Source organism: Cetorhinus maximus, chromosome 2 (genome assembly GCF_964194155.1).
Source record: "Cetorhinus maximus chromosome 2, sCetMax3.hap1.1, whole genome shotgun sequence".
NCBI classification, from domain to species: Eukaryota; Metazoa; Chordata; class Chondrichthyes; order Lamniformes; family Cetorhinidae; genus Cetorhinus; species Cetorhinus maximus.
In genome coordinates this window covers 566,762-594,262 of record NC_135880.1, presented here as the reverse complement: position 1 = coordinate 594,262, position 27,501 = coordinate 566,762, and the positions used below count along the sequence as shown (strand labels likewise).

Genomic DNA, 27,501 nt, shown 5'->3' with positions numbered 1-27,501 from the left:
AGAGTTACAACACTGGCATCTACCCGACTATGTGGAAAATGCCCAGGTATGTCCTGTACGCAAGAAGGAGGACAAATCCAACCCGGCCAATTACCGCCCCATTAGTCTACTCTCCATCATCAGTAAAGTAATGGAAGGGGTCATCAACAGTGCTATCAAGCGGCACTTGCTTAGCAATAACCTGCTCACTGATGCCCAGTTTGGGTTCCGCTGGAGCCACTCAGCTCCTGACCTCATCACAGCCTTGGCTCAAATATAGACAAAAGAACTGAGCTCCCAAGGTGAGGTGAGAGTGACTGCCCTTGACACCAAGGCAGCATTTGACTGAGTGTGGCATCAAGGAGCCCTAGCAAAACTGGAGTGAATGGGAATCAGGGGGAAAACTCTCTGCTGGTTGGAGTCATATCTAGCACAAAGGAAGATGGTTGTGGTTGCCGTTGTTGGAGGTAGCCAACTCAGCTCCAGGACAATACAACAGGAGTTCCTCAGGTAGTGTCCTCGACCCAACCATTCAACTGCTTAATAAGAAGGTGGTATTTGATAGGTTATCTAGACTTAAAGTGGATAAGGCACCAGGACCGGATGAGATGCATCCAAGGATACTGAGGGAAGTGAGAGTGGAAATTGCAGAGGCACTGGCCATAATTTTTCAGTGTTCCTTAGATTCAGGGATGGTGCCAGAGGACTGGAGAATTGCAAATGTTACACCCTTGTTCAAAAAAGGGTGTAAAGATAAGCCCAGAAACTACAGGCCAGTCAGTTTAACTTCAGTGGTGGGGAAACTTCTAGAAACAATAATTCGGGACAAAATTTAAGTCACATGGAGAAATGCAGGTTCATTAAAGAAAGCCAGCAACAGTTTTTTTAAGGGAAAACCATGTTTAACTAACTTTCTGGAGTTTTTTGAAGAGGTAACAGAGAGGGTTGATGAGGGTAATGCTGTAGATGTAGTGTACATGGACTTCCAAAAGGTGTTTAATACAGTGCCACACGACAGATTTGTGAGCAATGTTATAGCTCATGGAATAAAAAGGACAGTAGCAACATGGCTATGAAATTGACTGAGTGACTAGGAAACAGAGAGTAGAAGTTAGTGGATCTTTTTCGGGCTGGAGGAAGGTTTGTCGTGGAGTTCCCCAGTGTTGGGGCCCTTGACTTTCTTGATATACATTAATAACCTAGACCTTGGTGTACAGGGAACAATTTCAAAACCTGCAGATGATACTAAACTTGGAAGAATTGTGAACTGTGAGGAGCATAGTGTAAAACTGCGAAGGGACATAGACAAGTTGGTGAAATGGGCAGACAGATGGCAGATGAAATTCAATGCAGAGAAATGTAAAGTGATTCATTTTGATCGAAAGAACATAGCGAGACAATATAAAATAAAGGGTTCAACTCTAAAGGGGGTGCAGGAGCAGAGGGACCTGGGCATATTTGTGCATAAATCATTGAATGTGGCAGGACAGGTTGAGAGCGCGGTTAATAAAGCATACAGTATCCTGGGCTTTATTAATAGGGGCATAGAGTACAAGAGCAAGAAGGTTATGTTGAATCTGTATAAGTCACTAGTTCGGTCTCAACTGGAGTATAGTGTCCAGTTCTGGGCATCACACTTTAGGACGGATGTGAAGGCATTGGAGAGAGGGCAGAAAAGATTCGTGAGAATGGTTCCAGGGATGAGGAACTTCAGTTATGAAGATAGATTGGAGAAGTTGGGACTATTTTCCTTGAAGAGAAAGTTGAGAGGAGATTTGATAGAGGTATTCAAAAACATGAGGGGGATAGACAGAGTAGATAGAGAGAAACTATTCCCATTGGTGGCAGGATTGAGAACCAGAAGACACAGATTTAAAGTTACTGGCAAAAGAAGCAAAAGTGATTGGAGGAGAAAATTTTGCACATAGCATGTGGTTAGGGTCTAGATTGCTCTGCCTGAGAGCATGATGGAGGCAGGTTCAATTGAAGCATTCAAAAGCATTTCAGACTGTTATCTGAAAAAGAAGAATGTGCAGGGTTATGGGTAGAAGGCTGGGGAATGGCACTAGGTGAGTTGCTAATTTGGAGAGCCGGTGCAGACACAATGGGCCAAATAGCCTCTTCCTGTGCCATAACAGTTGTGTGATTCTGTGATATGTGACTCTTAAATAGCCTAGCAAGTCACTCAGTGGAACCAAATTGCTAAACAGTGGTTCAAGGAGACAGCTTGTCGCCATGTTCTCAATGGCAGTTATGGGTTCGTTATAAATGCTGGTCTTGCCAGTGATGCTCACTTCCTGTGAATGAATAAAGATCCGCATTCCATGGATGCCTTGTTTTTGTCCTCTTTCTTATCCCTTCTATTTTTGAAAAATTCTTTACTCCAGTGCTATTTTTCTGTCCCAATCCTCTGTGCACCTTCTTCCTTCATCCAGCTGTTCATACACCTGCCAAATTATTACAAACCCTCCCCCAAAGTACCAATTAATCTCCCTTTGAGGACATTGGTCCAAGCTGTGTTGAGAGGCAACCCATCCACTTTAAACATGTTTTTTCAGCCCCTGACCTAGTTCCAATGCCCAAGAAATTTGAAACCCTCCCTCATGAACCATTCCTCCAGCTGCATATTCACCTGTTTTATCCTACTATTCCTATACACACTGGGACAACTCCAGAGATGACTAAATTTGAAGTTCTGCTTTTTAAATGGCTCCCTAATGTCAGGCCAAATCAGGATTGAGATGAGGAGGAATTTCTTCACTCAGAGGGTGGTGATCTTTGGAATTTTCTACGCCAAAAGGCTTTGAGGCTCAGTCATGGAGTATGTTCAAGACAGAGATTGATAGATTTCTAGATAATAAAGACAAAATAGCATTATGATAGAGGATCAGCCATGATCGAATTGAATGGTGGAGCAGGCTCAAGGGGCCGAATGGCCTTCTCCTGCTTCTATTTCCTATATTTCTGAAATTCTGACTGCAGGACCTCAATCCTGTCCCTTCCTATGTCATTGGTTCCGGCATGGCCCACGTTTCTGGCTGTTTCCTTCCCCTCTTAAAATGTTCTGCACCTTCTCAGTGTTGCCTTTACTCTGGCACCAGGAAGGCAACATACCATGGATGATTACCTGGCATATTATTATGTGGAAATGGACTGTTGTCTTTTCTATATTTCAAATGTGGCTGTAATTCAAATCAACTTCATTGCCGGTCACTTTGGCAAGTCCTGGGACCATGAATGGTGTTATATAAACGCACAGTTTCTGTTTGACCAACTTAGTGAATGTAAAATCAGAGGATTGCTGACACTGAGAAGGAACTTGAAAAAGATTAAACAAAATGAACTTGTATTGTGATAAGGATCCTACCTGTGACCAAGCTGGAAATGATGAGCGGCATCACCAGCATCTGTAACATACGCATCAGTAATTCCCCAGGGAAGGAAAAGTACTTAATCTGTCGGAAATCCATCTGATATTCCCTGAGACAGAAACCGAGTATGATACCTGGGGACAAAGAACGGGAATCAGCCTAGGCAGAAGGAGACCAACCTATTTCACGAATATATTGGAATATTGTGCTGGGGTGTGAGGAGTGGAGGGTATCGGGGCATGGGATTAGTTTAGGATTGAGACAAGGCTTTGGGGACAGGACAAGGTAGTGAGAATAGGTTGAGATTAATACAGGAACAAATAGTGATGGGGTGCCACAGGGAAGTGATGGAAGGCATTGGGCAGACGTTATTATCCTTCTCAAAAATGAGTGATGGGAATCTTTGGGAGGCAAAGCTGGGTGGTTTGGGGAAGGACATGACTGTGTGCAAATGGGGCTGTTTGCCCACTGATATGTTAAAGGTCATTAATATGATTTTAGGTTGAAGTACCTGACAGTACTAACCAATAATAACAGCCACCACAGTGAACAGCACAAATCCATTGTTCTTCATGAATTTCCTCATATCGTCTGTGGACATCCTCTGAACCCGTTTCTTAGCTAATGTTGTGCGCTTGTGAAAGCCGTGATGGATGCGTTCCATTGTTTTTACAGCAATAGTCTCGTCTGCACTGTTTTTAGTCATTCACACCAATCCGGATGTAGGATGTCCTGGTTAATCCGACAAGCGTGAGATCCAAACTGCTGCAGACATACAGCTGTGAAGTCAAACCAGAGACCATGAAATACATTAACCTACTATTCACAGAGGATGTTTGCAATCTTCGGTCAGGAAGAATAGTCAAAGGATAAATATCGTGATGCATTCCGAGCAGAGATAAGAAGAACTGATGGATCCTTTATCACCTACTCCAGTCTTCAACATTTAACTCAGGATCTGGAGGTGTCAACTTATATTAGAGAGTAAAGGTAAAGAGTCGATGTAGGACAGTACTCAGGTTAAGAGACAATGAAGGAGCTGCTGTTATACACTCCCTCTGTTATATTATTACTGTTACACTCTCCTATATTCTAGTCCTCTCGAAATAAATGCCAACATTGCATTTGACAGACTCACTGGCCTGTCATTTCCGGCTTCTCTCTACAACCCTTCTTAAATAGCGGAACCACTTTAGCTGTTCTCCAGTCCTCTGGCACCTCCCCTGTTGCCAGAGAGGAATTAAAAATTCGGGTCAGAGCCCATGCGATCTCCTCCCTTAACAGTCTGGGACACAAATAATCCGGACCTGGAGATTTGTCTACTTTTAAGCCTGCCAACACCTCTGATACCTTGTCATTCCCTATATCAATTTGCTCAAGAACCTCGCAGTCTCTCTTCCCTAGTTCCATACCTTCATCCTCATTCTCTTGGGTGAAGACGGACGTGAGGTATTCATTCAATACTCTAGCGATGTCCTCTGGCTACACCCATAGATTGCCCCCTTGGTGTTTTATGGGCCCTACTCTTTCCCTGGTTATCCTCTTCCCATTGATATACTTCTGGAATATCTTGGGATTTTCCCGACTTTTACCAGCCAGAGCTTTCTCATATCCCCTCTTTGCTCTCCTAATTGCTTTCTTAAGCTCCACCCTGCACTGTCTGTACTTCACTAATGCCTCTGCTGATTTGCTTCCCTTGTACCTGCTAAAAGCCTCTCTTTTCCTTCTCATCGTAACCTGAATATCTCTGGTCATCCATGGTTCTGTGGGCTTGTTACTCCTTCCTATCACCCTAGAGGGAACATGTTGAGCCTGTACCCTCCCCATTTCCTTTTTGAATATCCCCCACTGTTCCTCTGTAGATTTCCCCACAAGTAACTGTTCCCAGTCTACCTTGGCCAGATCCTGCCTTATTTTACTAAAATCCACTCTCCCCCAATCCAAAACATTTTTTTGCAACTTGTTTATTTCTTTGTCCATAACAAACTTAAACTGTACCATGTTGTGGTCGCTGTCGCTAAAATGCTCGCCCACCCTCGCCTCAGCCACCTGTCCGGCTTCATTCCCCAGAATTAGGTCCAGCAATGCACCGTCCCTTGATGGACCCTGTACCTATTGACCTAAAAAGTTCTCCTGTATACATTTCAAGAAATCCACTCCATCCAAGCCCTTAACACCATGTCTATCTCAATTAATGTTGGGAAAGTTGAAATCACCTAATATAATTACCCTATTGTTATTGTTTTTACACACCTCCGCTAATTGTGCACATATTTGCTCCTCAATTTCCTGCTGACTATCTGGGGGTCTAATACCTAATAATGTGGTTGCCCCTTTTTTATTCCTAAGCTCTACCCACAAAGCTTCATTCAATGCCCCCTCCAAGATATCATCTCTCCTTATTGCAGTAACTGACTCCTTAACTAATAATGCAATGCCTCCTCCTCTTTTACCCCCACCCCTGTCTCGCCTGAAGACTCTATATCCCTGAATGTTGAGCTGCCAATCCTGCCCTTCCCTCAACCACATCTCAGTGATGGCTACTATATCACAATTCCACGTGTCAATCCTCACCCTTAACTCATTTGTTTTACCCGTAATACTCCTGGCATTAAAGTAGAGGCCATCCAGCCTTGCCTTACTCCCTTGAAGCTTATTGCAGCTGTACTCCCTCTGACTTGGTTGTTTTACTGTATTATGATGTGTCCCTATTCTGCTAACATTCTGTGTCCCCACCCCCTGCCGAATTAGTTTATATTTAGTTATAATATATAAACTGTTATATTAGTATTTTTATACTCTCTCTGTTATATTATTACTGTTATACCCTCTCTCCCAGTTATATTATTACCGTTATACCCTCTCTCTGTATATTAAGTAATTAAGAAGGCTAATGGAATGCTGCTCTTTATTACAAGCAGAATTGAACATTAAAAATAAGGAAGTTATGCTTCAGTCATACAGGGTATTTGTGAGACCACAACTGAAATACTGTGTGCAGTTTTGGCCTCCTTATTTAAGGAAGGATGTAAAAGTGCTGAAGGCAGTTCAGAGGATGTTTACTGAATTGATACCTGGAATGATTGGGTTGTCTTATGAGGAAAGGTTAGACAGACTGGGCTTGTTTCCACTGCAATTTAGGTGGGTTAAGGGGTGACTTGATTGAAGTATATTGGATCATGAACGGACTGTCAGTGCTATTAAGCAGCACTCACTGAGCAATAGCCTGCTCACTGATGCCCAGCTTGGCTTCTTCCAGGGCCACTCAGCTCCTGACCTCATTACAGCCTTAGTCCAAACATGGACAAAAGAGCTGAACTTCAGAGGTGAGCTGAGAGTGAGTGCCTTGACCGAGTATGGTATCAGGGAGCCCTAACAAAACTGAAGTCAATGGAAATCAGGGGGAAAGCTGCGCTGGTTGGAGTCATACCTTGCACAAAGAACATGCCTGACCCGACCGAATGTAAAATAACACGTGATGACGTTCGATGTGCATCCTGATGTCATCGTGCACTCGCGCAATATTTCAGTCGGCAGGCTCGCTCCAGAGCTAGCAGCGCGCCCGCCGACAATTAAAAGGCCTATTAAGGCCATTAAAAAGGTAATTAAAATACGTTTTTTGCTGCCCGTCTAACCTTACAGTTGACGTGCAGGTGAAAAGGCCAAGCGGCCTTTGCACCTTTTTGGAAACCTCATCTATGGACAGGATGAGATTTCCAAAAGCAAATAAAAATCAAATAAAAACTTTATTTTTTCATTAATAACATCTCCCTGATCATGTGACAGAGTCACATGAGGGGACATGTTTCATTACATTTTTACTTTTTTAATTATATTTTTTCATATCTCTTCAGAAAGCTGCCTCGGAGATTATGTAGCATGCAGTCGCGCGCATGCGCAAAGGTCATGCTCGCCCCGTTCACACTCCCCGGCCGCCCCCCCCCCCCCAACAAACCCACCAGGCAGCGCTGAGTGTTTCACACTGAGCGGACCTTATTTGGCCCGCCAGTGTGAAATTGCCTTCCGGGCCCGATCGCGGGCGGCGGTTGGCATCCCTACTGCCCCCTGCCCCCGCCTGCCCCTGCCGAGGCCACACGCCAGGGGCAAAATTCTGCCCCAACATTCCATTTGCCTTCCTAATCACTCGCTGTACCTACATACTAAGTTTTTGTGATTCATGTACCAGGACACCCAGATCCCTCTGTACCTCAAAGTTCTGCAATCTCTCTCCATTAAATAATATCCTGCTTTTCTATTCTTCCTGCCAAAGTGGACAAGTTCATATTTTCCCACATTATACTCCATCTGCCAAATTTTTGCCCACTCACTTAACCCGTCTATATCTCTTTGCAGACTCTCAACTCCTCTTGACAACTTACTTTCCTACCTATCTTGGTGTCATTTCCAAAGGGCCTCAGTGAAAAATAGTGGGAATGGGACAAGTAATCTTAAAAAGACAAGCCTTAGGGCTTTGTTCCTTAACGCGAGGAGCATTCGCAATAAAGTGGATGAATTAACTGCGTAAATAGATGTAAACAGGTATGATATAGTTGGGATTACGGAGACATGGCTGCAGGGTGACCAGGGATGGACCTGAACATCCAGGGGTATTCAGTATTTAGGAAGGACAGACAAAAAGGAAAAGGCGGTGGAGTTGCATTGCTGGTTAAAGAGGAAATTAACGCAATAGTGAGGAAAGATATTAGCTCCGACGATGTGGAATCTGTATGAGCTGAGAAACACTAAGGGGCAAAAAACATTAATGGGGGTTGTATATAGACCCCCAAACTGTAGTGGTGATGTTGGGAATGGCATTAAACAGGGAATTAGAGATGCATGCAATAAAGGAACATCTGTAATTATGGGTGACTTTAATCTGCATATAGATTGGGCAAATCAAATTAGTAACAATACCGTAGAGGAGGAATTCCTGGAGTGTATACGGGATGATTTTCTGGACTAACACGTTGAGGAACCAACTAGAGAACAGGCCACCCTAGACTGGGTATTGTGTAATGTGAAAGGAATAATTGGCAATCTAGTTGTGCGAGGCCTCTTGGGGATGAGTAGCCATAATATGATAGAATTCTTCATCAAGATGGAGAGTGACGTAGTTGATTCTGAGACTGGCGGGGGGGTCCTGAATCTTAATAAAGGAAACTACGATGGAATGAGGCGCAAGTTGGCTATGATGGATTGGGAAACGTTACTTAAAGGGATGACGGTGGATAGGCAATGGCAAATGTTCAAAGAGCGCATGGGTGAACAGCAACAATTGTTTATTCCTGTCTGGTGCAAAAGTAAAACAGGAAAGGTGGCCAAACCATGGCTTACAAGGGAAGTTAGAGATAGTATTAGATCCAAGGAAGAGGCATACAAATTGGCTAAAAAAAGACAACAGACCAGAGGATTGGGAGCAGTTTAGAATTCAGCAAAGGAGGACCAAGGGATTGATTAAGAAGAGGAAAATAGAGTATGAGAGTAAGCTTGCAGGGAACATAAAAACTGACTGTAGCAGTTTCTATAGGTATGTGAAGAGAAAAAGATCAGTGAAGACAAATGTAGGTCCCTTACAGGTCAGAAATAGGGGAATTTATGATGAGGAACAAAGAAATGACTGACCAACTAAATGCATACTTTGGTTCTGTCTTCACAAAGGAGGACACAAATAACATACCAGAAATGTTGGGGAACACAGGGCTTAGTGAGAGGGAGGAACTGAAAGAAATCAGTATTAGTAGGGAAATAATATTGGAGAAATTGATGGGATTGAAGGCTGATAAATCCCCAGGGCCTGATAACCTACACCCCAGAATACTTAAGGCAGTGGCTCTAGAAATAATGGATGCATTGGTGGTCATCTTCCGAGATTCTATAGACTCTGGAACAGTTCCTACAGATTGGAGGGTAGCTAATGTAACCCCACTATTTAAAAAGGAGGTAGAGAGAAAACGGAATTATAGACCAGTCAGCCTGACGTCGGTAGTGGGGAAAATTCTACAGTCCATTATAAAAAGTTTAATAGCTGACCACCTGGAAAACAGTGGCAGAATCGGACAGAGTCAGCATGGATTTACGAAAGGGAAATCATGCTTGACAAATCTACTTGAATTTTTCAAGAATGTAACTAGTAGAGTTGATGAGGGGGAGCCAGTGGATGTGGTTTATTTGGACTTTCAGAAGGCTCTCGACAAAGTCCCACATAAGAGATTAGCGTGTGAAATTAAAGCACATGGGATTGGGGGTAGTGTATTGAGATGGATAGAAAACTGATCTGCAGACAGGAAACAAAGAAGGAATAAACAGATCTTTTTCCGAATGGCAGGCAGTGACTAGTGGGGTACCGCAGGGATCGGTGCTGAGGCCCCAGCTATTCACAATATATATTAATGATTTAGATGAGGGAACTAAATGTAATATCTCCAAATTTGCAGATGACACAAAGCTGGGTGGGAGGGTGAGCTGTGAGGAGGATGCAGAGATGCTTCAATGTGATTTGGACAAGCTGAGTGAGTGCGCAAATGCATGGCAGATGCAGTATAATGTGAGATTATCCACTTTGGTAGCAAAGACAGGAAGGCAGATTATTATCTGAATGGCTATAAATTGAGAGAGGGGAATGTGCAACGAGACCTGGGTGTCCTTGTACACCAGTCGCTGAAGGTAAGCATGCAGGTGCAACAGGCATTAAAGAAGGCAAATGGTATGTTGACCTTCATAGCCAGAGGATTTGAGTACAGGAGCAGGGATGTTTTGCTGCAATTATACAGGGCCTTGGTGAGACCACACCTGGAATATTGTGTGCAGTTTTGGTCTCCTTATCTGAGGAAGGATGTTCTTGCTATAGAAGGAGTGCAGCAAAGGTTTACCAGACTGATTCCTGGGATGGCAGGACTGACATATGAGGAGAGATTGAGTCGATTAGGATTATATTCGCTGGAGTTCAGAAGAGTGAGGGGGGAATCTCATAGGAACCTATAAAATTCTAACAGGACCAGACAGGGTAGATGCAGAAAGGAAATGGTGGGGGAGTCCAGAACCAGGGGTCACAGTCTGAGGATATGGGTAGACCATTTAGGACTGAGATGAGGAGACATTTCTTCATCCAGAGAGTAGTGAGCCTGTGGAATTCGGTACCACAAAGTAGTTGAGGCCAAAACATTGTATGCTTTCAAGAAGGAGTTGAAAAAAGCTCTTGGGGTGAAAGGGATCAAAGGATATGGGGAGAAAGCGGGAGCTATTGAGCTGGATGATCAGCCATGATCATGATGATTGGTGGAGCAGGCCCGAAGGGCTGAATGGCCTACTCCTGCTCCAATTTTCTATGTTTCTGTTTCTAAAACAATGTAATTAAGTGTTTAATATAACTAATTAATTATTTAAAACACATTAAGGATGGCAGGACAGGTGATGTGTTAAATTGCAGCATCTGGGAGCTCCTGGACAATTGTGATCCAGGGCAAACACATCAGCAGTAAGTGTTTGCGGCTTGAGGAACTTCGGCTCAGAGTCATTGAGCTGGAGGCTGAGCTGCAGACTCTGTGACACAGCAGGGAGGGGACAGTTACCTGGATGCTTTGTACCAGGAGGCAGTCACACCACTTAGGAGATAGGGTCTTCTGATTTGGTCAGTGGCTGGGGACAGGAGGGTGTGACTGTGAGTGACCCAAAGAGCAGGAGTGTGAGCCTCTGCAATTGTCCAACAGGTATGAGGTTCTCTCAGCTTGTTTGGATGAGCAAACTGACCATGGCACTGTGGTAGAGGAAGCCATCCAAATGGGGGAGCAAAAAGGAATGTAGTGGTAGTAGGGGACAGTATAGGGGGATTGACAATGTTCACAAGGAGCGAGAGTCCATAAGGCTGTGTTGCCTGCCTGGTGCCAGGGGTTGGTACATCTGCTCAGGGCTGGAGAGGAACTTGCAGTGCGAGGAGGAGGATGATCCAGTGGTTATGGTCCAAGAAGGTACCAATGACATAGGCAGAATGAGGAAGAAGGCTCTGCATAGTCAGTATGAGGAGCTAGGCACCAAATTAAGAAGCAGAACCTCAAAGGTAATAATTTCTAGATTATTACCTGGGCCACATGCAAATTGTCATAGGGCAAATAGATTAGAGAAATGAATGCATGGCTTGAAGATTGGTGTGGGAGAAGTGGGTTCTGGTTTATGGGGCACTGGCTCCAGTATTGGGGAAAGTGGGATCAGTACCATTGGGATTGTCCACACCTGAACCGTGCTGGGGCTGGTGACCTTGCGAGCCACTAATGAGGGAAGTAGAGAGGATTTTAAATTGAATAGTAGGGATAAGGGATCAAATTTAGGAAGATGTGCTAGACCAAAGAGTAGAGATAAGACAAGAGAGACAGGTATTAATATGGGAAATGATAAACAGACCATGACAGGGAGGGACAGAGTACAAAATCTAAGAATAAATCAGCAGATAAAGCTAGATGCTACAAAAATAATAAGGACAAAACTAAAGGCTCTGCATCTAAAGCGACATAGCATTCGAAACAAAACAGATGAACTGATAGCGCAAATAGAAATAAATAAGTATGATCTGATTGCCATTACAGGAACATGGCTACAGGATGACATAGGTTGAGACCTGAATATTGATGGGTACGTGACATTTTAGGAAGGACACAAAGTTAGGGAAGGGTAGCTCTGTTAATTAATGATGGTTTTAGCACATTAGAGAGGAATGACCAAAGTTCAGGAAACCAGGATGTAGAAACGGTTTGAATTGAGATGAGGAATGATAAAGGCAAGAAGTCACTTGTGGTGTACAGGCCTCCTAATTGTAACTGCACGGTAGGGCAGAGTATAAAAGCAGAGATAATGGGAGCTTGCCAGAAAGGTACAGCAATAATCATGGGGGATTTTAATCTACATATATACTGGAAAAATCAGATGTGCATAGATAGCGTAGATGAGGAATTCATAGAATGTTTTCAGGATAGTTCCTTAGAACAGCACGTTCTGGAGCCAGCCAGAGAGCAGACTATACTCGACCTGGTATTGTGCAATGAAATAGGATTAATTGATAACCTCCTAGTGAAGATACCCCCAGGTAGCAGCAATCATAATATGATTGAATTTTACATTCAATTTGAGGGAGAAATGAGTATGTCCAAGACTAGTATCTTAAACATAAATAAGGGTAATTATGAGGGCATGAAAGCAGAGCTAGCTAAAGTGAACTAACAAATGAGATTAAGGAATATGTCAATAGAAGTTCAGTGGCAGACATTTAAACGGACATTTCAGAATACACAGAGAAACGAGAAAGAAAAATTCCAAGGGCAGGACCCACCATCCATGGTTAACTAAAAAAGTTAAAGATAGTATCAAACTTAAAGGAAAAGCAAATAATGACACAAAGATGGGTGGCAGGTCAGAAGATTGAAAAGAATATAAAGAACAGCAAAGAATGACAAAATGATTAATAAGGAGGGAAAAATTAGAGTATGAGAGAAAGCTAGCCAGTAATATAAAGATGGATAGTAAGAGTTTCCATAGATATTTAAATAAGAAAAGAGTTAACAAAGTGAGCATTGGTCCTATAGAGAGTGCATCTGGGTAATTGATAATGGAAAGTAGAGAGATGGTGGACAAATTAAACAGGTATTGTGTTTCAATCTTCACTATAGAGGGCACAAGTAACATCCGGAAATAGCTGTTAATCAGGAAATGGGAGGGAGGAACTCGGGGAAAATTACAATCACCAAGGAAGTGGTATTGAGCAAATTGCTGGGCTGTGGGCTGACAAATCCCAGGTCTGGATGGACTTCATCCTAAGGTCTTCACAGAATCACACAATGCAGAGAGGCCCTTCGGCCCACCGAGTCTGCACCAACACGTGAGAAACACCTGACCTACCTACCTAATCCCATTTACCAGCACTTGGCCCATAGCCTTGAATGATATGACGTGCCAAGTGCTCATCCAGGTACTTTTTAAAAGATGTGAGGCAACCCGCCTCCACCACCCTCCCAGGCAGCACATTCCAGACTGTCACCACCCCCAGGGTAAAAAAAGCTTTTCCTCCCATCCCCCCTAAACCTCCTGCCCCTCACCTTGAACTTATCCCACCTCGTGACTGACCCTTCAACTAAGGGAAACAGCTGCTCCCTATCCACCCTCTCCATGACTTTCATAATCTTGTACACCTCGATCAGATCGCCCCTCAGTCTTCTCTGCTCCAACAAAAACAACCCAAGTCTATCCAACCTCTCTTCATAACTTAAATGTTTCATCCCAGGCAACATCCTGGTGAATCTCCTCTGCACCCCCTCCACTGCAATCACATCCTTCCTATTATATGGTGACCAGAACTGCACACAGTACTCCAGCTGTGGCCTCACTAAGGTTCTATACAACACCAACATGACCTCCCTACTTTTGTAATCTATGCCTTGATTGATAAAGCCAAGTGTCCCGTATGCCTTTTTCATCACCCCACTAACATGCCCCTCTGCCTTCAGAGATCTATGGACACACACGCCAAGGTCCCTTTGTTCCTCAGAACTTCCTTGTGCCATGCTGTTCATTGAATACTTCCTTGTCAAATTACTCCTTCCAAAGTGTATCACCTCACACTTTTCAGGGTTAAATTCCATCTGCCACTTATCTGCCCATTTGACCATCCCATCTATATCTTCCTGTAGCCCAAGACACCCAACCTCACTGTTAACCACCCAGCCAATCTTTGTGTCATCCGCAAACTTACTAATCCTACCCCCCACAATCATCTATGTAGTTTATATAAATGATGAATAATAGGGGAACCAGCACAGATCCCTATGGTACGCCATTGGACGCTGGCTTCCAGTCACTAAAGCATCCTTCTGTCATCACCTTCTGCCTCCTACAACTCAGCCAATTTTGAATCCACCTTATCAAATTACCCTGTATCCCATGTGCATTTGCCTTCTTTATAAGTCTCCCATGTGGGACCTTGTCAAAGGCTTTGCTGAAATCCATTTAAAGGACATCAACTGCACAACCTTCATCTACACACTTGGTCACCTCAAAAAATTCAAATTTGTTAGGCATGACCTCCCTCTGACAAAGCCATGCTGACTATCCCTGATCAAACCTTGTCTCTCCAAGTGGAGATAGATTCTCTCCTTCAGAATTTTCTCCAATAATTTCCCTACCACTGACGTGAGACCATAAGACCATAAGACATAGGAGCAGAAATTAGGCCAATTGGCCCATCGAGTCTGCTCCACCATTCAATCATGGCTGATAAGTTTCTCAACCCTATTCTCCCGCCTTCTCCCCGTAACCTTTGATCCCCATACCAATCAAGAACCTATCTAACTTGGTCTTAAATACACTCAATGACCTGGCCTCCACAGCCTTCTGTGACAATGAATTCCATAGATTCACCACTCTCTGGCTAAAGAAGTTTCTCCTCATCTCTGTTCTAAAAGGTCTTCCCTTTACTCTGAGGCTGTGCCCTCGGGTCCTAGTCTCTCCTACTAATGGAAACATCTTCCCCACGTCCACTCTATCCAGGCCTTTCAGTATTCTGTAAGTTTCAATCAGATCCCCCCTCATCCTTCTAAACTCCATCGAGTATAGACCCAGAGTCCTCAAACGTTTCTCATATGTTAAGCCTTTCATTCCTGGGATCATTCTCGTGAACCACCTCTGGACCCTCTCCAGGGCCAGCACATCCTTCCTGAGATACGGGGCCCAAAATTGCTCACAATATTCTAAATGTGGTCTGACCAGAGCCTTATAAAGCCTCAGCAGCACATCCCTGCTTTTATATTCTAGTCCTCTCGAAATAAATGCCAACATTGCATTTGACAGACTCACTGGCCTGTCGTTCCCTGGCTTCTCTCTACAACCCTTCTTAAATAGCAGAACCACATTAGCTTTTCTCCAGTCTTCTGGCACCTCCCCTGTGGGCAGAGAGGAGTTTAAAATTTGGGTCAAAGCCCCTGCGATCTCCTCCCTTGCCTCCCTCAGCAGTCTGGGACATAAATCATCTGGACCTGGAGATTTGTCCACTTTTAAGCCTGCCAACACCTCCAATACCTTGTCACTCCCTATATCAATTTGCTCAATAACCTCAGTCTCTTTCCCCAAGTTCGATAACTTCATCCTCATTCTCTTGGGTGAAGACGGATGAGAAGTATTCGTTCAACCCTCTACTGATGTCCTCTGGCTCCACCCATAGATTGCCCCCTTGGTCCCTAATGGGCCCTACTCTTTCCCTGGTTATCCTCTTCCCATTGATTTACTTATAGAATATCTTGGGATTTTCCCAACTTTTACCAGCCAGAGCTTTCTCATATCCCATCTTTGCTCCCCTATTTGCTTTCTTAAGCTCCACCCTGCACTCTCTGTACTCCAGTAATGCCTCTGCTGATTTGCTCCCCTTGTACCTGCTAAAAGCCTCTCTTTTCTTTCTCATCGTATCCTGAATGTCCCTGGTCATCCATGGTTCTCTGGGCTTGTTACTCCTTCCTATCACCTTAGAGGGAACATGTTGAATCTGTACCCTCCCCATTTCCTTTTTGAACATCCCCCACTGCTCCTCTGTAGATTTCCCCACAAGTAGCTGTTCCCAGTCTACCTTGGCCAGATCCTGCCTTATTTTACTAAAATCCACTCTCTCCCAATCCAAAACATTTTTTGCAACTTGTCTATTTCTTGAAGGAAGTGTCTAATGTCTTGAAAGAAGTGACTAGTGAGATAGTTGATGCATTGGTTTTAATTTTCAAAAATTCCTTAGATTTGGGGAAAATTCCATTAGATTGAAAAATGGCAAATTTTTATTCTTTAACCTTTATTCAAAAAGGGAGGGAGACAGAAAGCAGGAAATTATAGGCCAGTTAGCTTAACATCTGTCATAGAGAAAATGTTAGAAATCATTATTAAAGATGTTATAGCAGGGCACTTAAAAAAAAATTCAAGGTAATCGGACAGAGTCAACGTGGTTTTGGAAAAAGGGGAATCATGTTTAACCAATTTACTGGAGTTCTTTGAAGGAGCCAGATGTGCTTGGATAAAGGGGATCTGGTGGATGTACTATACTTAGATTTCCAGAAGGCATTTGGTAAAGTGCCACATCAAAGGTTATTGTGGAAATTAAAAGCTTGTGGTGTAGGGGGTTGATATATTGGCATGAATAGAAGATTGGCTAGCTAACAGGAAGCAGAGAGTTTTTGATTGGCAGGATGTGGCGAGTGGTGGGCGACAGGGATCATTGCTGGAACCTCAACTTTATATACAATTTATATAAATGACTTGGATGAAGGGACCGAAGGAATGGTGGCTAAATTTGCTGACGACACAAAGATAGGTAGGAAAGTAAATTGTGACGAGAACATATGGAGGTTGAGTGAGTGGGTAAAGATCTGGCAAATGGAGTATAATGTGGGCAAATGTGAAATTATTCATTTTGGAAGGAAGAATAAAAAAAGCTTTTTATATAAATGATGAAAGATTGCAGAACCCTGAGATTCAGAGGGATCTGGGTGTCCTAGTGCATAAATAGCAAAAGGCTGGTATGCAGGTATAAGTAATTAGGAAAGCTAATAGGATGTTCTTGTTTATTGTGAGGGGAATTGAATACAAAAGTAGGGAGGTTATGCTTCAGTTATACAGGGAACTGGTGAGAAGGGTGAAAGGTTATCAGGGGGGTAGGCAGGAATGTGGGGTTGAGCCACTTTCAGACCATCCGCAATCCCGAACTGTCAAAGGCCTGTTAAGGCCATCAATGAATTAAATAAGCCTATTGAGGAAGCTGCTTGTCCAACCTTAAGGTTGGCGGGCAGGAGAAGAGCCCAGGCAGCCTTCGTATTTTTCATGAAACCTCATCCACGGGTGGGATGAGGTTTCATTAATTAAATATAAATTTTTATGAAAATTCATAAACATGTCCCAGCTCATGTGACACTGTCACATGAGGGGACATGTCTGAATAGTTTTATTTTTTTATTTTTTCCATGTTTAAAACTTAAGTTAATATCCCTGAGGTAGCTCTGTGCTCTGACTCTCCCTCCTCCCTCCACCTGCACAGGTAGCACTGAGCGCTTTCAGGTGCGCATCACGATGGGCGGGCCTTAATTGGCCCGCCCACATAAAATGGTGGCACACAGCCGATCATGGGCAGCGATCGGCTCCGCGTCCATCTGCACCTGCTCTCAACCAGGCCGCCCAACGGGGAGAAAATTCTCCCCTATGTCTCCTCGTTCGAGATTCCCCCACTCGTGGAAACTTCTTCTCAACATCTACCCTGTCAAGCCCCCTCAGAATTTTGCATGTTTCAATAAGATCACCCCTCATTCTTCTAAACTCTAATGAATAAAGGCCTAACCTGTTTAGCCGTTCTTGATAAGTCAGCCCCTTCATCCCAGGAATCAGCCTAGTGAATCTCTTTGAACTGCCTCCAATGTCAGTATATTCTTTCTTAAAAACGAGGACTAAAACTGTACACAGTACTCCAGATGTGGCTTCACCAACACTGTACAGTTGTAACAAGACTTCCCTATTTTTAAGCTCCAAGCTCCTAGCAATACAGGCCAAAATTCAATTTGACTTAATTGCTTGCTGCACCTGCATGCTAACTTTTTGTGTTTCATGCACAAGAACACCCAGATCCCTCTGTGCTGCACTTTTTTGGAGTCTCCATTTAAATAATAGCCTGCCTTTTGATTCTTCCTACCAAAGTGCATGACGTCACACTTTCCTACATTAAACTCCATCTGCCAAGTTTTTGCCCACTCACTCAACCTGTCTATATCCCCTTGCAGATTCCTTGTGTCCTCAACACAACATGCCCTTCCACCTATTTTTGTATCATCAGCAAATTTGGATACATTACCCTTTGACCCCCTCCTCCAAGTCACTAATATAGGTAGTAAATAATTGAGGCCCTAGGACTGATCCTTATGGCACTCCACTAGTTATATCTTTCCAACCTTTCCAACCATTAATCCCGATTCTCCAACTTCTGTGTTAACCAATCCCCAATCCATGTTAATACACTATCCCCAATACCGTGAGCTCCTACCTTGTGCAATAACTTTTTATATGGCTCCTTATTGAATGCCTTTTGGAAATCCAAATACACTACATTTACTGTATCAACTTTATCAACTCTGCTTGTTATATCCTCAAAGAACTCTAGCAAATTTGTCAGACATGTCATACACACAATCCCACACAGATCCACACGCACACAATGATCAGCCCCATTCCCCAACAATCACACTGCCCTCCCACACTCTCACACTCCTCTTGCCACACACATGGCTGATCTTCTTGTGTTTTGATTTCCATATTCCCATCTAACCCCAATAACCTTTGATTCCTTTGCCTAACAAGATTATATTTACATCTGCTTTAAAAATATTCAGTGACCCCGCTCCTACCACCTTCTGAGGCAGAGAGTTCCAAAGTCGTACGACCCTTTGAGAAAAAAAAATTCTCATCTCTGTCCTAAAAGGGCGACCCCTAATTTTAAAACAATGCCCCCTAGTTCTGGACTCACCCACAAGAGGAAACATCCTTTCCATGTCCGTCTTGTCAAGGCTGTTCAGGATCTTGTACATTTCAATCAAATCACCCCTCACTCTTCTAACTTGCGGTGGAAACAAACCCAGTCTGTCCAACTTTTCCTCATAAGGCAGCCCACTCATTCCAGGTATCAATTTAGTAAACCTCCTTTGAACCGCTTCCAATACATTTACATCCTTCCTTAAATATGGAGACCAAAACCGCACACAGTATTCGAGGTGCAGTCTCACCATGCCCTTTATAACTGAAGCATAACATCCATACTTTTATGTTAATCCCTCTCGTAATAAATAATAGCATTCCATTAACCTTCCTAATTACTTGCTGTACCTGCATACTAACCTTTTGTGACTCACGTACTAGAACACCTAGATCTCTCTGCACCTCAGAATTATGCAGCCGTTCTCCATTTAAGTAATACTCTGCTTTTTTGTTCTTCCTGCCAAAGTGAACAACTTCACACTTTCCCACATTAAACTCCATTCGCCAGATGTTTGCCCACTCACTCAACCTCCTCAGGTCCTCTTCACAACATACTTTCCAACTTATCTTTGTGTCATCTGCAAATTTAGCTACCATGTCTTCACTCACCTCATCTAAATCACTGATGTAAATCTTAATAAGTTGAGGCCCCAGTACAGATCCCTGTGGGACTCTACTCGTCACATCCTGCCAATCAGAAAAAGACCCACTTATGCATATTCTCTGCTTTCTGCCAGCCAGCCAATCTTCTATCCATGCTAATATGTTACCCCCTACAGCATGCACTTTTATTTTCTGCAATAATCTTTCATGTGGCACCTTATCAAATGTCTTCTGGAAATCCCAAGTACAGTATGTCTACAGGCTCCCCTTTATCCACTGCACATGTTACTCCTTCAAAAACTCCAATAAATTGGTTAAACACGATTCCCCTTTCACAAAACAATGCTGACTCTTTCTGATTGTCTTGAGCTGTTCTAAGTGCCCAGCTATAACCTCCTTAACGATTGGTTCTAATAACTTCCCCACGATAGATGTCAAGATAACTGGTCTATAGTTTCCTGTTTCCTGCCTCCCTCCCTTCTTGAATAGAGAGATTATATTTGCTACTTTCCAAGCTGATGGAACCTTTCCAGAATTTAGTGAATTTTGGAAAATTAACACCAGCACATCAACTACCTCATTAGCCACCTCTTTTAAGATCCTAGGATGTGGTCCCCAGGCTCAGACTTGTAGCTCCATCAATTTGCTCAGTACCATTTCCCTAGTGATTTCAATTTCACCAAGTTCCTTTCTCCTGTTCACCTTCTGATTTGTAGCTAATGCTGGAATGTTTTTCATATCCTCGATAGTGAACACAGAAGCCAAATATTTGTTCATTTCTTCTGCCATTTCCTTATTATCTACTATTAACACCTAACTATCACTCTTTTTAAGGACCAACACTCACTTTACTTACTCTTCTCCTTTTTAAATACCTGTAGAAACTCTTGCTATCCGTTTTTACATTTCTAGCTAGCTTCCTCTCAAACTCTAATGGATTTCCAGCATCCGCAGTAGTTTTTTGTTTTTATCTAATTTTTTTCTCCTGATTAACTTTTTAGTCATTCTCTGTCATTCTTCTGTCCTGCCACTCATCTTTGTGGTGTTGCATGCTTTTTCCTCATGTTTGATGCTTTCCTTAACATCTTTAGTTAACCACAGATGGTGGGTCCTCTCCTCAGAATTTTTCTTTATAGTAGGAATGTACTTATTCTGAATACTCTGAAATATCCCCTTAAATGTCTGCCACTGTTTCTCTATTGAACTATTCTGTAGCCTAGTTTCTCAGTTCACTTCAGCTAGCTCAACTTTCATCCCCACATTGTTGCCCTTATTGAAGTTTTAAGATATTAGTCTTAGACCCACTCTTCTCCCTTTCAAATTGGCTGTAAAATTCAATCATCTTTTGGTCGCTGCTACCTAGGGGTGCCTTTACTCTGAGTTCATTAATTAATCCTGTCACATTGCATAATAACAAGCCTAATATAACTCGCTCTCTGGTTGTTCCAGAACATGCTCCTCTAAGAAACTATCTCAAAAGCATTCTAAGGGCTCCTCATCCAGGCTATTACTGCCAATCTGATTTTTCCAGTTTGTGTGTAGATCAAAATCACCCATGATTACTGCCTTTATCACAAGCACACAATATTTTCTCTTGAATACTTTGTTCTACACTGGCTACTGTTAGGGGGCCTGTAGTCTGCTCCCACTAATGACTTATTTCGCCTACTATTCCTCATCTCCACCCAAACTGATTCTACATCCTGATCTCATGAACCAAGGTCATCTCTAACTATTGCACCAATGCCTTCTGATTAACAGTGCTACCCCTCCACCTTTACCTAGCTTCCTATAGTTCTTGAATGCCATTTACCCTTCAATATAAAGGACCCAGTTTTTGTTGTCCTGCAGCCAGTTCAAAAAAGGTTGTAAGGATAAGCCTAGCAATTACAGGCCCGTCTGTTTAACTGCAGTGGTGGGCAAGATTCTAGAAACAATTATTCGCGATAGAATTAGTAGTCACATGGAAAAATATGGGTTGATAAGCAAGAGCCAGCATGGATTTCTAAAGGGGAAATAATGTTTAACTAACTTGCTGGAGATTTTTGAAGAGGTAACAGAAAAGGTCTATGAGGGTAATGCTGTTGATGTGGTGTACATGGACTTTCAAAAGGCATTTGACACAGTGCCACACAACAGACTTGTGAGAAAAGTTATTGCTGATGGAATAAAAGGGACAGTAGTAACGTGGACACAAAATTGGCTGAGTAATATTAAACAGAGGGTAATGGTCAATGGATATTTTTCAGGCTGGAGGAAGGCTTGTAGCGGAATTTGCAGGGATCAGTATTGCTTTTCCTGATATATGTTAATGATCTAGATCTTGGTGTGCACGGGACAATTTCAAAGTTTGCAGATGATACGAAACCTGGGAGTGTTGCCAGGGGCCAAATGGTCTACTCCTGTTCCTATCTCTTATGTTATGTTCTTATGCTATGTTAAATGACTTAGCAGCGAAAACATGGAATAATGGCGACAGAGGCAGAAGCAGACAACTTTGTAATGAATGCAAGTTTTAAAAAATCGAATGTTTTTACTGTCATTGAAACGGACACCTCATGAGACAATGTAAGGATAGAATCAGACAGACTTTCAAACAAAAGAAAATAGCTCGTGGGATCTACAACGTAGAAGAGCTTGAAGTAACAGATTCAGATATTTATTTGTTTTATAATTTGAAGGTGGGAAGAACAATCAATCTATGTAACAGTGAGAGTGAATGATAGACCTATTAGAATGGAAGTGGACACAGGAGCTTCCACTACAGTAATTGGTGAACATACTTTCAAATATTTGAATTATGGGGAATGTAAATTAAATTTGGAAGAAACAGATACCAAATTGAAAACTTACACAGGAGAAGACATCAAATTCAAAGGCACAAACAATCTTACTGGACAGTATGGAAGCCATTCAGTAAAACTACCCTTGATGGTGGTAGCAGGCAAAGGGCCAAGCCTCCTTGGATGAAACTGGCTGAATGAAATTAAATTGGAATGAGCTGAAATCTTCCAGCTGAGAGCCAGTGGGCTACCAAAGCTTCTACAAAAATATACCTCCAGTCTTCAAGGACGAACTTGGGAAGATCCAGGAGCTGCAAGAAAAAAACCATGTGGATCCAGAAGCAACCCCCTGATTTGTGAAGGCAAGACCAGTACCTTATGCAATGCAAGATAAGGTTGACTCTGAACTGGACAGATTAGAGAAACTGGGAGTTATACGACTGTGCAGTTCTCAGAATGGGCAGCACCAATAATCCCTGTCCTTAAACCCGACCAAAGCATTTGAATTTGTGGAGACTACAATTGAGGAAAAAATAAGAGCCATAGAGAGGTACCAGCGCCAAAGAACACCTCCGAGCTCAAATCATTCTTGGGGATGATCAATTACTATGGGTGTTTCTTGCCTAATTTGTCGACAGAACTGACACCCCTGCATTACCTACTCAAGAAAAACCAATGTTGGTCTTGGCAAACACCACAGAGAAGTTTTCACAAAGTTGAAACAATTGTTGCATTCATCCACACTATTGGTCTATTTTGACCAGAGAAAAGAGTTGGTGTTGACATCTGATGCATCTCGATGGGACAATGGCTCAGAACAGCCTATAGGATATGTATCAAGAATGCACACAGCAGAAGGGGAATGCTCACAGAAAAAGGTCTGTCAATCATCTTTGATGTCAAGAAATGTCACCAGTTTGTACACGGTCGTCATTTTACTATCATTTCAGACCACAGGCCATTGCTAGGATTGTTCAGCAAGGACAAGGCTATACCACCCATAACCTCAGCAATAATACAGAGATGGCCGTTGAACTTGGCAGTGTATGAGTATACTTTCATCCATAGGCCTGGAAATCAAATTGCAAACACTGATGCACTTAGTCGTTTGCCCTTGCAAGAAAATGATGAGGATGTTCCAGTCCCTCAAGAACTCGTTTTATTATTGAACTTCTTAGATTCATCCCCGGTATGTGCTAGACAGATCAGGGATTGGACAAGTCGAGACCCAGTCCTCCAAAGTACGAGAACAAGCTCCTCTTGGTTGGCCACAAGAGCAGGAATCTGACGAAATGAAACCATATTTTCACAGAAGATATGAAATAACTAGCCAGGAGGGTATCTTATTTTGGGGAGCTTGAGTGATTATTCCTTAAGGGCAAAAGCCATTGTTAACTGAACTCCATAGTGCACATCCAGGAATTTCCCAAATGAAGACTATAGCATGCAGCTATCTATGGTGGCCTGGAATGGATGGAGAAATAGAGAGCTGAGTGAGAGGTTGTATCCAGTGTCAGCAAGTACGAAAGTTACCTCCAACAGCTCCGTTACACCCGGGGAGTGGCCAGGAAGGCCATGGGTGTGATTACATATTGACTATGTGGGACCTTTTGTGGGAACAATGTTTCTCCTTATTGTTGATGCTCACTCAATGGATTGACATATATGAAGTAAAGTCACCGACATTTGCTACAATTGACAAGCTACGTCAAAGTTTCACCAGCAACGGACTATGAGAAGTGGTCATGTCAGATAACAGCACAACATTTAAGAGTGCTGAGTTTCAATGGTTTATCAGCCTCAATGGTATCACTCATGTAAAAGCTTCACCATATCACCCTTTCTCAAATGGACTGGCTGAGAGTGGTTCAAATGTTCAAGGCTGGTGTGAAGAAATTAACTGGAGATTCCATAGCAACCAAGCTAGCACATTTTCTTTTCCATTATAGGACTACCCCTCACACTACAAGTGTTACACCTGCTGAATTGTTGATGAACTGCCATCTCAAGACGAGATTGAGCTTAATAATGCTGAATTTAGGGGGAAGGTGGAAAGGAGTCAGGGAAGTCAGAAAACTGGACATGACTGGCACAGTTGTGGTGGGAAGTTTACCATTGGAGAGACAGCATACATGAAGAACTTTGGAGAAGAAACAAAGTGGTTATCGGGTGAAATAAGTGTAGTGACTGGACCCCTATCTTACCATGTGAAAGTGGAAGACCGAATTATATGGAGACATGCGATCATATCAGGAGAAGAGAAACAAAGTACCAAGAAATAATACCATCAGTGTTCACGACAGTGTCAATATTTCCTCTTGAAAGAACTCCACTGAGTACAGATGTGTTTGAAGGATCGGCTGTACCTGCAAGAGTTGAGGAAACAGATTTGCAGGAGCCACTGAAGAACCTGATGTTCAGACGACTCCAGAAAAGGAGGTTCCTGGCATAGCATCTGAAGCTGTAGCGCTGAGACATTCTACACGCATAAGGAAACCCCCAGAAAGACTGAATTTGTAAATTACTTATCTGTGTAAATAGTTTGATATTTTGAGAAAATTGTAACTGTAAAATATATTTGAGTAAAAGGGGGAGGGATGTGGTAATCTGATATGTAATATACCTTTTAAGAATGTTATAATGGAAGATCACATGATCTTAATACCCAATAGCGGAGTAGTGTGGGCTACCTCAGTAGTCAGTACCCTATTGTTAGAGTTTGAATTGAATGCACACAAGAGTAACTGTTGAGTTCCTTTGTAAATAAATTGAATGTGTTCTACCTAAGAATTGTCTGCTGATCTACTCTGTCCATGGTACCAACTCAGCCACCTGAAACAAGCGTGCAACCTGGGTCCATAAGTCCAACTGTGGCTACAAGAGCAGGTCAGAGGCTGGGAATTCTCCAGAGAGTAACTCCCCTCCTGCCTCCCCAAAGCATGTCCGCCACCTACAAAGCACAAGTCAGGAGCACTTGCCTGGATGAGTGCAGCTCCCACAAGACTCAAGAAGCTTGACACCATCCAGGACAAAGCAGCCTGCTTGATTGGCACCACATCCACAAACATTCACTCCCTCCACCACCGATGTACAGTAGCAGCAGTGTGCACCGTTTACAAGATGCACTGCAGGAATTCACCAATGCTCCTTAGACAGCACCTTTCAAACCCATGACCACTACCACCTACAAGGACAAGGGCAGCAGATAGATGGGAACATCACTAGCTGGAAGTTCCCCTCCAAGTCACTCATTGTACTGACTTGGAAATATATCACCGTTCCTTCACAGTTGCTGGGTCAAAATCCTGGAACTCCCTTCCTAACAGCACTGTGAGTGTACCTACACCACATGGACTTCAGTGGTTCAAGAAGGCAGCTCACCACCACCTTCTCAAGGGCAACTAGGGATGGGCAATAAATGCTGGCCCAGCCAGTGAAGCCCCACATCCCGTGAATGAATGAAAAAAACCAAACTAGTGACGAGGATCCAACATGCACTCGCACACAAATAGGAGAGGGGTGAAATATAAGCTGGTTTAAGGGGGGGGTGGAGAAGGTGGGGGGTGGTTGTTGGGACAAGCAAGCAGTGATAGGAGGAGATAACCAAAAGATGTCACAGACAAAAGAACAAAGAGGTGTTGAAGGTGGTGATATTATCTAAAAGAATGTGCTAATTAAGAGTGGATAGCACTCGCACACGCACTCTCACATAGAACCAGAGAACCATAGAACACTACAGCACAGAAAACAGGCTTGGCCCTTCTAGTCTGTGCCGAAATATTATTCCGCTAATCCCATTGACCAGCACCCAGTCCATAACCCTCCAGACCTCTCCCATCCATGTATCTATCCAATTTATTCTTAAAACTTAAGAGTGAGCCCACATTTACCACGTCAGATGACAGCTCGTTCCACACTCTCACCACTCTCTGAATGAAGAAGTTCCCCCTAATATTCCGCCTAAACCTTTCCCCTTTCACCCTAAAGCCAAGTCCTCTCGTGTTTATCTCTCCTAATCTAAGTGACATTTACTCTGTCTATACCCCTCATAATTTTGTAAACTTCTATCAAATCTCCCCTCATCCTTCTACGCTCCAAGGAATAAAGTCCTAACCTGTTTAATCTTTCTCTGTAACTCAACTCCTTAAGACCTGGCAACATCCTAGTAATACGCACATACGCACTCTCAGAATCACAGAATCTTAACAACACAGAAGGAGGCCATTCGGCCCATCATGTCAGCACCAGCTCTCCAAATGAGCATTGTGACCTAGTGCCCCATACCCTTGCGCCTTGTTTCTATTCAAATAATCACCTAATGCCATCTTGAATGCCTCGATTGAAACTCCACCACACTTTCAGGCAGTGTATTCCAGACCCAAAAGTTTTTTTTCACATCACATTTGTTTCTTTTGCAAAACGCTTTAAATCTGTGCCCTCTCGTTCTTGATCCTTTTACAAGCGGGAACAATATCTCCCTATCTACTCTGTCCAGCCCCCTCATGATTTTGGAAACTTCTATCAAGTCTCCTCTCAGTCGCCTTCTCTCCAAGGAGAACAATTCCAATCTCACCAGTCTATCCTCATAGCTGAAGTTTCTCATCCCTGGGGCCATTCTTGTAAACCCCTTCTGCACTCTCTCCAATGTGTTCACATCCTTCCTGTAATATGGTGCCCAGAACTGTACACAACATTCCAGCTGAGGTCTAACGAGGGTCTTATATAAATTCAGCATAACCTCCTTGCTCTTGTACTCTATGCCCCTATTAATAAAGCCCAGGATACTATGTGCTTTATTAATTACTCTCTCCACCTGTCTTGCCACCTTCAATGATCTATGCACATATACACCCAGGTCTTTCTGCTCCTGCGCCCCCTTCAAAATTTCACTTCTTATTTTATATTGTCTGTCCATGTTCTTCCTACCAAAATACAACACCTCACAATTCTCCACATTGAACTTTATTTGCCACCTATCTGCCCACTCCACCAACTTGTCTATGTCCTCTTGATGTTCCACATCATCCTCCTCGCAGTTCACAAGCTTCATATCATCTGCAAACTTTGAAATTGGCCCCTGCACACCAAGATCTAGATCATTAATATATATCAGGAAAAGCAAGGGTCCCAATACCGACCCCTGGGGAACTCCACTACAAGCCTCCCTCCAGCCCGAAAAACATCCATTGACCATTACTCTTTGCTTCCTATTTTTCAGCCAATTTTGTAACCACGTTGCT

General features: G+C 43.1%; 1 protein-coding gene across 3 annotated transcripts in view; it reads right to left on the bottom strand.

The window, feature by feature from the left end:
- The window catches only part of LOC144691690 (excitatory amino acid transporter 1-like), a 169,439-nt gene extending 165,383 nt beyond the window's left edge, over positions 1 to 4,056 (bottom strand). Inside the window, exons 1-2 of one of the 3 annotated variants that reach the window (XM_078560044.1) lie at positions 3,876 to 4,056; positions 3,347 to 3,484 (exon numbers count right to left, since the gene is read on the bottom strand). In XM_078560044.1, coding sequence (XP_078416170.1) covers positions 3,347 to 3,484; positions 3,876 to 4,056 — 319 coding nt within the window. The remainder of the gene's footprint in view (positions 1 to 3,346; positions 3,485 to 3,875) is intronic. The other 2 variants (XM_078560060.1, XM_078560069.1) reach the window with 2 other exon arrangements.
- Positions 4,057 to 27,501: the final 23,445 nt, after the last annotated feature.